Consider the following 12,091-nt stretch of genomic DNA (forward strand, 5'->3'; position numbering starts at 1 on the left):
TGGATTTGTTAAATGTCAAGTTTAATGTGTAGTAAATATAGATTTAAATGTCTTAAAATATGTTTTCCATACTCTGGATACACCACAAGCTTTTAAGATTTAAATCATGAAATACGCTAACTCTAACAGGCATTAATTAAGTAGGCCTATGAAACCCTTCAGGATAGAAGACTTAAAAGTAAAGTAGCAATTATACATAAAACACTTGAAAAATAAAAAAAACCCCCACTAATTTGACTGCCTTTATCTTAGAGCTGACTACAAACGCAACAGAATAATAAGTTCACTTGTTTGAAGGTAATTTAATATCATTACGTTTAGCAAAAGAAATGCTGTCAAGATTATTTCATATTTAAGCAAAAAAGACTCTTATGTATTTCGACTTTAGTCTATAGGCCTATCTTTGTCGCCTTGGTATTAGTGTTTCTTATGGCGTTAAGCCTGTTTATTCATAAATGCTGTCATCATAAGGTTAGCGAATCTCTTGTGCTTGTGAGAAAACACTTTTTTGGCACAGGATTTCAGCAAAAGTTGCTTTTAATCTTATATACTTACTCTCTGCTCAATATTTTTCTATTCTTTTGCATTTTGATTCCAATCAACGCATTGCTACAATGTTCAATATAATAATTTTGATTTATGAAGGATTCGTAGCGGGGCCAACTCGAGATCATGCGACAATTCCATCAAACCAAAAAGAATTCTTATGAATAGACATGTCATCTATAGGACAACGTCGTTGTTGGTTACTTTATAGATTTATCCGAATATGCTGCCTGGTCGTGCGGTTTGCGCGCTGGACTGTCGTTCGGATTTATCGACGGTCGAGGGTTCAAACCCTGCCCGCTCCCATCCCCCGTCGTCCTGCGGGAGGTTTGGACTAGGAAGTAAACTATCTTCAACTCTGAAGGAACATCCGAATTATGTAAAACAATATACTCACACTAACGTCATTCTCTATGAGAAATAAAAGCATTACGTACGTTTCTTGTTTATCGTCTAGTATAGAAGAACTATATACATGTATAGGGTATTTACGACAATGCTGTAGATTAGTTTTAGACTAAAGTGTATAAGATGTGCTTTTTTTTTTTTTTTTTTTTAAATCACGAGTCTCAAAGTATTGCTATTAAAGAGAATATTTAAAAATTTGAAAATTTACTGGCATTCATGCGGCCATTTTGGTGGCCCTACCGGCCCAATGGGGTACCGGCCCACCGGGCATTTGCCCGAATGCCCATATAGCCAGTCCGCCCCTGGTAGGCTACCAGTAAAAAGAAGAGGCAGACAGAGAAAGCGATGGGAAGACAACATAAAAGAATGGACGGGCCTGTCATTGATAGAGATCAATGGCAAAAGACAGAGAGGAATGGAGAAAGACGGTCAAAATACCATGTGTGGTGCCCCAATGGTTTAACAGACTTTAAAAATAGGCGTAGGTTGAAGAAATGACCAGGCTAAACAAACTGGACAATATCAATTTCATCTCCTGCTAAGAGCAATCTTCAGTCTTTCAACTAAGTACAGGACACATACCTTTACATTTTCACTTTAGCAAAATAAACTCTTCACAGCCTATATAAAACTATTATACCGAGACAGAAGACCTGAATACTTACTTTCGACGTCGTAAACTGTGGGCAGTTTAGACCAATAGCTCATTGTCACGTCACAGATACGTCGTCACGTCGTAGGTTAGTGTTCAGGTCTTCTGTAACCATTGGTCTTGATCATACCCTGTTTGAACGCCCGAATTGATTGTGAAAGCTGAACTGATTTGGTCATATTGTAAGACGTGACTCACTGTCAAAAGTCATTCTTCAAGGTAGCGGTACAGTGGCGGGAGCACGGGAAAAATGGTCGTCTGAAGAAAAGCTGGCTGGATTACGTAAAATAATGAACTGGCCTCTCTCTTGATATCCTGCTAAGAACAGATGTTGACCGGGAAAAGTGGTCTGATTTAGTTACGGTACGCGAACTGTCACAGCACCTTAACGACGAATGTCAAGGGACAGCGACAGAGGGGTGGTGAGGAGGGGGCAAGGGGGCACGAGGCCCCTGGCGCCACCTGCAGAGAGGTGCCAAAAAATAAAATTATTGTAGATATTTTAGTTGATAATACATTCTAAGATTATTTGTAATGTATTATTATTAATTACTATTTTATTCATAAGCCTATATTTCTATGTGATGTTCATGGAAACTGGGTGTCGGGGCGCCAATAATGTAACTTGCCCCGGGCGCATGTTTTGCTCACTACGCCTCTGGACCAGTGGCGTAGCAAGGTACTGGTGGGCCCGTGTTCAAGAATATGTTGATGGACCCCCCCCCCCAATAAGACAAATTTAGTGTGTAGCGAATAAATCGAGTAGTCTGTATATTGACCAAAAAGACATTCAAATGGAGTAGTTTCATTCGGCTCATGTGGGTCCTCAATCGGTCACGAGCCCAAACGCAATGAAATCCACACTTGCCATGGATGATAAGTCACAGGCTAAAAGGTCGTAGGCCCGGGTTCATTGAACCCCTTCGCACCATGGATGCTACGCCACTGCTCTGGACAGATGATGACGATGACTCCTAAATATCTATTACAGATATCTCTAATCTTTCTAACAAGCATTGCAGATATTTCCCTTTTTCCATGTTTACCCAAATACATAATGTAAATATCTACTTAAAAAACTATTACAGACATCTCTCTATTTATTGTAATCTGAAATAGGCCAAGCAAGAAAAGAGCAAATAATTACACAATTTTACACCACAGGCACCCACCGCACATTGTATTGGTACAAGACATAATTAAAGGTCAATCATGCGTATAGAACATTTAGTGACTTTTACATAGACGCACGAGGCAGTGTGTTTACACTTGACACACTAATGCCTCCTTCACTGTGCAAGGTTTACGTACACATTGTGTCAACATGATCTGCTAAATTCTCCAGTTGCAGGACAAAATGGATATCCCGATATGGTTGATTCTAGCGCTACTGTGCATTATTCTACTCTACATGTAAGTAGTACAATAATAGGTCTAAATAATTTACATTCATTTACGCTCATGCGAAGTAAACTTTTTCCGTAGAGATATATTCTGCTGCGACACTATCACAACTAGAAGCATTCGTAAGAATTATTGATTACAGAAGCACCGAGAATGTATGCACATTTAGGGGAAAAAATAGGTCACAGGGTTGATACCTAAGTAGGTTACAGGGCCTTAGAGTTTCATTTATTTAACAATTTACTATCACAAAGAAGATATAAAACTCCAATCACAACAACAAATAGACACAAAAACTCTTTTGTTCCTTTTGGCAATGAAATCGTTAAACAATATATAACTGTTGTAAATTTCACATGTAATGTTCAAGAATACATTTTGTGTGCTATTGTAGGCCTACAAGTGTTTGCTCTAATCATGTATTGTTTTTTGTAATGACCAATTGTAAAACACATTTTCTCACGGATAATAAGGATTATTATTATTTATATTATTACTATCACTTTGAATTAGCATGAAAGACTGGTAAACAAAGTCAAAGACCTCAAAGCTGCATACTATTTATTATTTACTATCAACACAAGCCCCAGAGATCTATTTTATTTATGTAGCTGTATGTTTAATCCATCTACAACTGTTTTAAAGATACGCGTATCTTTCTTCGTTCACGTGGACTGAAGCCACGCAACTCTAATGGGTACCTGACTTTAGTTGGGGAAAGTAAAGGCGGCCTTGTTGCGCTGGCCTCATGACACAATGCTAGTTGACAGTTGGCCAAAGAAACAGATGACTCTAACGTCATCTGTCCCATAGATCGCAAGGTCTGAAAGGGGAACTTTACTTTTTTTTTTTTTACTTCGTACACGTGAATTAAAAAAAAAAGAAGAGCAGTACAGTTACGCACAAACTACGGCCCGCGGGCGGTATTCGACCCCTTGAGGCGGTGTTATCCGGTCCATAGAAACGTATACTCATAGCGCATAATGAAGTTGAAGAGTCTCAACACCTTTGAGTTACACTTTTTTTTATTGGCGATGAGACGGCCCGTGCATGGGTGTCTGAAATTTATAAGCCCCCCCCCCCCCATCAAGGCCCGAAATAGGTTGGGCAACACAATTTAGTGTAGCATATTTTAAAAAGTTAGTATAAAATTTGTGATAAGTATAGCGCTCCTCTAGATTCTAGTTATTATAAACAGGCATTTTTTTTTTACTTTTGTCTTACTGCAAACTATTTTTTAAACTTCAAACTATTTTTTAAACTGCAAACCATTTTTTAAATCAAACTATTTTTTAAACTGCAAACTATTTTTTAAACTGCAAACCATTTTTTAAACTTCAAACTATTTTTGAAACTGCAAACTATTTTAGAAACTGCAAACCATGTTTTAAACTTCAAACTATTTTTAAAACTGCAAACCATTTTTTAAACTGCAAACCATTTTTTAAACTTCAAACTATTTTTGAAACTGCAAACTATTTTTGAAACTGCAAACCATGTTTTAAACTTCAAACTATTTTTAAAACTGCAAACCGTTTTTTAAACTGCAAACCATTTTTTAAACTTCAAACTATTTTTGAAACTGCAAACTATTTTTGAAACTGCAAACCATGTTTTAAACTTCAAACTATTTTTAAAACTGCAAACCATTTTTTAAAATGCAAACCATTTTTTAAACTGCAAACTATTTCTAAAAATGCAAACTATTTTTTAAACTGCAAACCATTTTTCATACTGCAAACCATACTTTAAACTGCAAACCATTTTTTAAACTTCAAACTATTTTTTTTAAACTTCAAACTATCTTTTAAACTGCAAACCATTTTTTAAACTTCAAACTATTTTTCAAACTGCAAACCATTTTTTAAACTGCAAACCATTTTTATAATTGCAAACCATTCTTTTTAAATTGCACGCAATCCATTTTGAAATTTATGACACTAGTAGATACAACAAAACATTTTTGGGTGTAGGCCTATCTCAAGCTCATTGTTTAATACGATAATTTTGTAAACTACTTTTACGAGTTCTTGCATCAGGGTCTTCACGTTACAAAGCTCCCTTTTTGTTTTTTAAACTCCCAAAGAAGTTTTTAAACAACAATTGCTTTGAAAAAAAAATGACATCGTCCCAAAAGAAATCCTCCCACCTCATTTTCGGTCAGTCTACGCCAGTCTATATCACAGGCGAATCGGAGGGGGGGGGCGGAAGGGGCGATCTTCCCCCCCCTCCCCCACACGGTCGACCCCGAGCGAATTTTCATTCATAATTCACAAAATTTGTTTTCAAATATTTTTTTTCTTAAGAATATATACTTATCATTTAAATTTTAACCGACTTTTACAGTATGTCTCCCCCTAACCCCCCCCTTCCTTTACACACTCTGGTCTATGTAATGTTCTTTAAGTTCGGTAATATTTTAAACATAAACGCCCGATTGCTGTCTGAGGAAATACTAAACATTTAATGGTATGCCACTCCTTGAAACACGCTAGTTACAAAATAGACTCGCATTCATGCCATTGGCTTTCAGTACAAACCTTTTGACAAACAAGCGATACCCTCTCCTCTCTGGACTATACCATAAGACAGAAACTTTGGATATAAAGAAAAGTGGGTCAATCAATGATTTATAGTATTAAGATTTGTGAGAAGTCTGAAAGAATCCGGGTCAGATTTCTGAAATGGTTAACAAAGCATGTTTGAATGATGTGAAAAAAAAAATTAGAAAAAAACAAACAGAAACAGTACAAAATACGTAAAAACTAGAATGCTCTTCATCTTTGATGCCATGTCATGCCCTAGATAAGATAAGATAAGATCATTTTTATTAGTCCAATCCAATGGAAATTCAGTTTGACTACAATTGAACACCTCAACGTAACTACTGTAACATTAACAATATAGATGCAATTACGAACAACATTCACACATGAAACACATACACACTCACAACCAGCGCTTTATGAATCAGACTTCTGAGGACTTCTCGATGGCGACCGATGACCCTGTAACCTTCTGACCGAAACTGGGATAAAGGAGTTTTTAAATCTTTGTGTTTTAGGCATAATGGAAAGGAGACGACCACTTCGTTCAGATCTGATGTGGTTTAATGGGTGCAGGTTGTCTTTAAATATCGCGTTTTTTTGGAAAGGCATCTTTTATGAAAAAGTTCTTCAAGAGATGGTAGCTGTACTTGAGTGATATACGATGCTTTTTAAATGTGTCTATTTAGTCTATGTCTTTGTGCCAGTGAAGTATTACCATACCAGCAGGTGATGGCAAAGTTAATTAGACTGTTGATGGTTACTGTATAGAAAAGTTTAATTATTGTTTTTAAATTTTCTTAGCTTTCTAAGATAGAAGAGTCGTTGATGAATTTTGGTGTAAGGGCACCGGAAAGTGAGCGCCCTCTATTCTGTCATGAGACAAAACCTCTGCCTTTTAGGAATATAGGCCACTCACCACCCACCTCTCTTCAGTCATCCTCTTTACATTACTATTTGACTCTGTGATGTCCATCTTCTAGAAGTCATAGTCAGCTCTCTCTCTCTCTCTCGTCAGTCTACCCCATCTTCTGTTCTTGCTTTCATCATCAACAAAACACTTTTCTGTATTGCAAGTTATCTAGTGCGAAGAATCCCCACCAATAGGCCTAATCTAAAATCTTGCCATATCATCAGTGGCGTAGCTAGGAATTGACCATCATTTGGGGGCCTGAGGGGCTTGAACTCTTTGGGGGCCCCTGCATTTTTGCGTAGTATTCAATATTTAATGTAAAAAAAACACCACTTTCGAACACTCTTTTGGGGGACCCCTCAAGCGGAGGGATTTTAAATTCTGCCCCTCCCCAACCCTAGCTACGCCACTGCATAACATCTTGTCAGATCATAATATCTTAGCATTTAGCCTTTATTTTTGCCGAGCTTAAACCGTGCCAGCAAATTTTAATGAAAACAAATTTTAGTTATATTTCAGACTCATGTATTAAATTACTATATATAATCTAACTAGATCTAGTTGTTACAGCTTTCTATTCCATCTAGCACTAGCTCTATAGAAACTTAAACATTTGTTATTCACCAAGTCTAGGTGTCCCTGGGTTCAGTTGTAATTTTAAAACACTAAATAACTCGGTCAAGATGAACACACAAGTTAACTACTCTTGATAGCATATATCACACACTGGCCTCTGACTTTGTGAAAACTAACACACTTCCGGTCATTCGCTCAGACTGACATATACAAGTAAAAAATACATTATACACACATTTATCCGTCACACCATCAATAAATCTAAATGTATTTTTTAACTTCTCCAGATATAGCCAACACCCTTACAAGCTTTGGAAAGCTTTACAAGTCAAAGGTCCAGAGCCCAAAATATTCTTTGGAAATATTCATGAAATTTTTGGTCCTTGTGGAGGAAAAGAGACATTCGCGAAATGGCAGTCCCGTTTCGGACGAGTCTATGGCATATACTATTTCAGAGAGCCTGCATTAGTTGTCACGGAACCGGACTGGATCAAACAAGTTTTCATTAAAGACTACAACAATTTCCGTGATCGCATGGCTTTTGAAAACAACATTCTTCTCAATCCAGAACTCAACACCGCGCTCTTCTTCGCCAGAGGAGATGACTGGAAAAGAGTTCGGGCCATCATGAGTCCGTCTTTCAGCATTGCCAAAATCAAGGGGATGAGCGAGACAGTTAATAGATGCGCCAAGCGACTGGGGGAACACTTGCTGAAGTTTGCCGAAGACGGAGTTCCCTGGCAAGCAAAAAGGATGCTGGGGGCTTACGCCATCGACGTTATAACGTCGTCGGGATTCAGTATTGATGTCGATTCAATTAGCAACCCAGATGAACCGTTCAGTAGCCACGGAAGAAGTCTGTTTGTTTTCAAAGAGTCTTTCAAAATTATAACATTTCTGGCCTCAGCTTTTCCCGTGGTGATGTCCCCTATTTCGAAGATGCTTCGGATATGGACGTTTCGGAACGATGACATGGAGTTCTTTGAAAAAAGCATCAAACTTCTGATGCGCCAAAGAAAAACCGACAAGAACGATATTTACGACATACTGCAGAACCTAATGGAAGCTGAGAGCGAAGAGTCTCCAGAAGGATGCAAGTCGAAACTGACATCAGACGAAATTGTGGCCCAAGGCATAATGATGTTTATCGCTGGTTATGAAACAGCTTCCAGCACATTGCAGTTTTTGTTGTATGAATTAGCTACTCGCAAAGATGTTATGAAAAAAATCACAGACGAAATTGATGACGTCATCGGCGACCAGGAACCAACCTATGAGCTGTGTCAAAACTTGAAGTACACGGAGGCAGCCATCAATGAGACTTTGAGGATGTATCCGCCTCTGTCGGTCTTGACAAGAGAATGCTCCAAGCCCACAAAACTGTTCCACTTAAACCTGCCTTCCAAAACCGCAGTGATCATCCCAGTGTACAATTTGCAACGAGATCCCGAATTCTGGAAAAACCCAAACGAATTTAACCCAGAACGCTTCATCGAAGGGAGTCCGTCCTACAGACCTTACAACCCATTGACATTTATGCCTTTTGGCATCGGGCCGAGGCTGTGTATCGGAATGTTGCTTGGGTTATTGGAAATGAAACTGGCGTTGGTTCACATCTTTAAAAGAGTCAGCATTACCAAGGCCACACCGGAAGTTCTCTTGTTGAATGACTTTACAATGGTGCTACAGCCATCGACACCAATAAAAGTCTATTGCACTCCACGTATAAAGAAGAAACAAGATTCATAGATCAAATACTATATAACTTTTTCAAGAAAGTTAACTGCGTATAAATGATAATAAACATTTAAATTTCTGAATTCAAACAGTTTGATTATGATATATTTTTGTATCAACATTTTTGGTTGTATGTTGTTGATCTAGCTAAGACAACTTTCTAATTATAAACTTTTGAAATGTAACATTATTTAGAATGCTCAGCATGGACCATAGCATTGATGGACAAACTTTTTTAAAGGTGGTCCAAAAACTTAAAGGAAAAATTGTGTTCGGTCATAAATTTTTGTTTTAATTTGAGATATTTCACGATAAACTACAAAATGTCATGTACATATTCATGTTTCTGAATGTTGCCAATTAAAAGCAAACAGAACTAAAATTCTAGGGAGTGATTTTATTATTAGATGAATTTAGGCATTTAAACTCCTACTTCTTATTAATATTACAAAACATTGGACGGCCAAATTATCCAATTCGACGGGCCGGAGTTGGCCCGAGGGCCGTAGTTTGCTCATCACTCTACTATAGTTAAGTAATTGACGCAATTATTTCCCTTGAATGAAACTTGTTTACTTGGTAGTGAAGCAGTGCAAAGTACCAGTATTAATAAACAAGCACAGAACAAACGTTTCCTAAAGAACTTGGTTAATGTCTCTTTCTTTTCATTTGGGATTTTGCGATTTCCGAAAATAATAAAAAAGAAACAAAGGATAACTTTATGTATCGCCCAGATTGAGATAAACCGAGACCAATCGCTATATAGGGCTCGAACACTATCCTGTAACGTCGCAACCTGTGGGTAGTGGACACCAATGGCTCGTCGCCGCGTCGTACAGCCCTGTCTAAACTGCCCACAGGCTGCGACGTTGCTGGTCAGTGTTGAGGCCTTCTGTAATGAATGGTCTCTGTAAAACGCAATACAAATGTAGGGAGAAACACGCATAGAGGTTAACACATATGGTACAGCGGTTAACACTGACAAGGCACGCAATGGTCAATATTATCTCGTCTTGTTTAATACTACTTGTCTTAGGAAAAGTGCAGTGTCTTACGTGGTATACGCAGACCTCTTCAGTGACCTACAAATTTTTCTACTAACTAAAGCAAACAAAGCCAAATTCTGCTTTGAAAAAGGGGGGGGGGGGAGGGAAAGAAGGAGGGTTGTTTAAAGTTCACTTTTCACCGTCTTCGTATTGGGCTTTGGTCTCTTTAATAATTTGTATTAGACTTTTTAATAACTTTAATACAGAGTTGTTATAATTTAAAAAAGAAAATGTTCTCCTTGTCTGTAAGTACTAGCAAGCAGTAACTTTCTATCTACTCTCTACTCTCAAACTGTCATTCTCAGTTTCTGTCTTCAATACACCACTTGGGTTCTAGAGTAATTCCCAAATACATCGATCTATCCTAATTGTAAGAGCAGTGCCCTTGGCACACGTTGGCTGCCTGGTCACGCGGTAAGCGCGCTGTAATGTCGCTCGGTTGTCTCGATTGTCCCAGGTTCATACCTCCACCACCCCCGTCGTTCTGCGGGAGGTTTGAACTAGAATGTTCATTATCTTCATCTCTAAAGAAACTTCCAAAACAATGTTTGATTTGCAGGTAAGAAAATACCGTAAGAAAATGGAGTGGAATTAAATTATTTTCGGATTGGTTAATGATTGGGGTTTCAATATAGGCCCATGCGATGTTGACAATAGTGAGAATAAAATCTACACCAACTGGTTTCTGAATGCAATAGTTTTTTTTTTCTTAACCTACAGTAACATTATGTTAGTACCACTGCTTGATCGATTAGCGGAACACAACTCTGCATTTCACAGCACATACATCTTAGCAGCTGGTTATCCACCCCCTTGATTTCTCCTGGTGGATTACAATTCTATATCAATCAATGTCACATGATCAGGTGTGCAGTGAGTCCGTGGGTAGTGTAGTATTCATTCTTTTAGTCTCCCAGCCAATTCAAGCACAAAGTCAATGTACCAAGTATTTATCTGCTCGGCTAGGGGGATTTTCTTTCGTTGCATATCTCGTGCTGACGGCGCTGGCGTATTCGCGCAAAGGAACGAGTTGTGGGATGGTTGTCCCATGCAAACCCTTCCCCTCTTCCCCATCGCAGTAACAAAATCATTATACTAAAAGTAAAAGCAATTCTTGATTTCGATTCTAACTGAATGATCAGCCATCCCAACTTGGCCATTGTGTACTTGACTCAAAGATTTGTCCACATATAGTCACATCAGGGGCGGACTGGATATCAAAATCGGCCCTGGCATTTCTATACAATCAGGCCCGTAAATTACATATCTTTTGATGGACATCCAATTATAGGTCCTCAAAATCATTATATTACTTTGAGCATCGATAACTGTTCACATGCATACAATGAGCTATGTATTTCTATAAAAAAAAGATAGCCCTTATGTCGCTTTTTAATCGCTCAGTGTGTAGGCCCTAAAAGCATACTAGTAGCACTGTCTACGGATGTAGGCTATTACATTATTTCGAAAAATTTATTAAATTAATTTACATTTACACTGTACAGAGATTTAAGAGGGCCCCGTTTGTAAAAGAATATTATAAGACCTGTAACAATTTAATACATAGTGGCATCCATGCGGCCCTTTCTGTGGTCCTACTGGCCCATTTGGGAACCGGCCCACCGGGCATTTGCCCATATAGCCAGTCCGCCCCTGAGTCACATACTGATCGTATGACCACGTTTCTAAATGGTCAGACTTCTCTTAGTCCCGTGTACCCCTAGGAAGGGAAGAGCCGTAATTACACCTCACCACCGTACTCGGCTCTGAGAAGCTTTCTTCATTTTCTTCCATGTCATTCTAGATCTAGTATCCTGAGTTTTGCTGTCCACTGTTTTCAACTTACCCACTTTCCTCTTTCCAATCAAATGCCTTGCAAACATTGGTAGTTGGTTTTCGCAAGGACTGTCCTATCCAGCTCCTATTTCGCGTTTTAATGTCTTGGGCTTTGGGTTTCTGTCTTGGGCTCTAAAAACAATTATCACAAACTAATTAATGTCTTACTTCAAAAAATCGAAAGAGAATAGGAAGCCTTGACCTGTAAAACAAGGAGTTAAAACAATGCCTATATTGTACACTGTATATTTATAGTAATGAAAAAAGAACACTCGTTGTACCGAAAAATGATCCCAAAGAACCCCACAATCCGAAGTTTAGGGTTAATTTGCATTAAGTCTAAATGTTGGGGAAAATAAAAGGGAAAACACCCTGCTGCAAACCATGCCTATGCTTAATAGTTTGGACGTTTGTTTAAAGTGGTTCA

At 38.3% G+C, this 12,091-nt stretch overlaps 1 protein-coding gene across 1 annotated transcript; it reads left to right on the plus strand.

Moving 5' to 3' along the window:
- Positions 1 to 2,847: 2,847 nt before the first annotated feature.
- LOC106061612 (cytochrome P450 3A29-like) lies at positions 2,848 to 9,589 on the plus strand. The gene is made up of 2 exons (XM_013219796.2): positions 2,848 to 3,019; positions 7,333 to 9,589. The coding sequence occupies exons 1-2, from the start codon at positions 2,964 to 2,966 to the stop codon at positions 8,792 to 8,794; spliced, it is 1,518 nt and encodes a 505-aa protein (XP_013075250.2). The 5' UTR covers positions 2,848 to 2,963; the 3' UTR covers positions 8,795 to 9,589.
- Positions 9,590 to 12,091: the final 2,502 nt, after the last annotated feature.

This window comes from Biomphalaria glabrata, chromosome 1 (genome assembly GCF_947242115.1).
Source record: "Biomphalaria glabrata chromosome 1, xgBioGlab47.1, whole genome shotgun sequence".
Taxonomy (NCBI): Eukaryota; Metazoa; Mollusca; class Gastropoda; family Planorbidae; genus Biomphalaria; species Biomphalaria glabrata.

What these genes read in the sequence shown, in the direction of transcription:
- LOC106061612 (XM_013219796.2), top strand. Translation starts at nt 2,964, where the DNA reads ATGGATATCCCGATATGGTTGATTCTAGCGCTACTGTGCATTATTCTA. An exon ending in TGCATTATTCTACTCTACAT is followed by an intron (nt 3,020 to 7,332) that starts GTAAGTAGTACA and finishes TAACTTCTCCAG; the next exon opens with ATATAGCCAACACCCTTACA.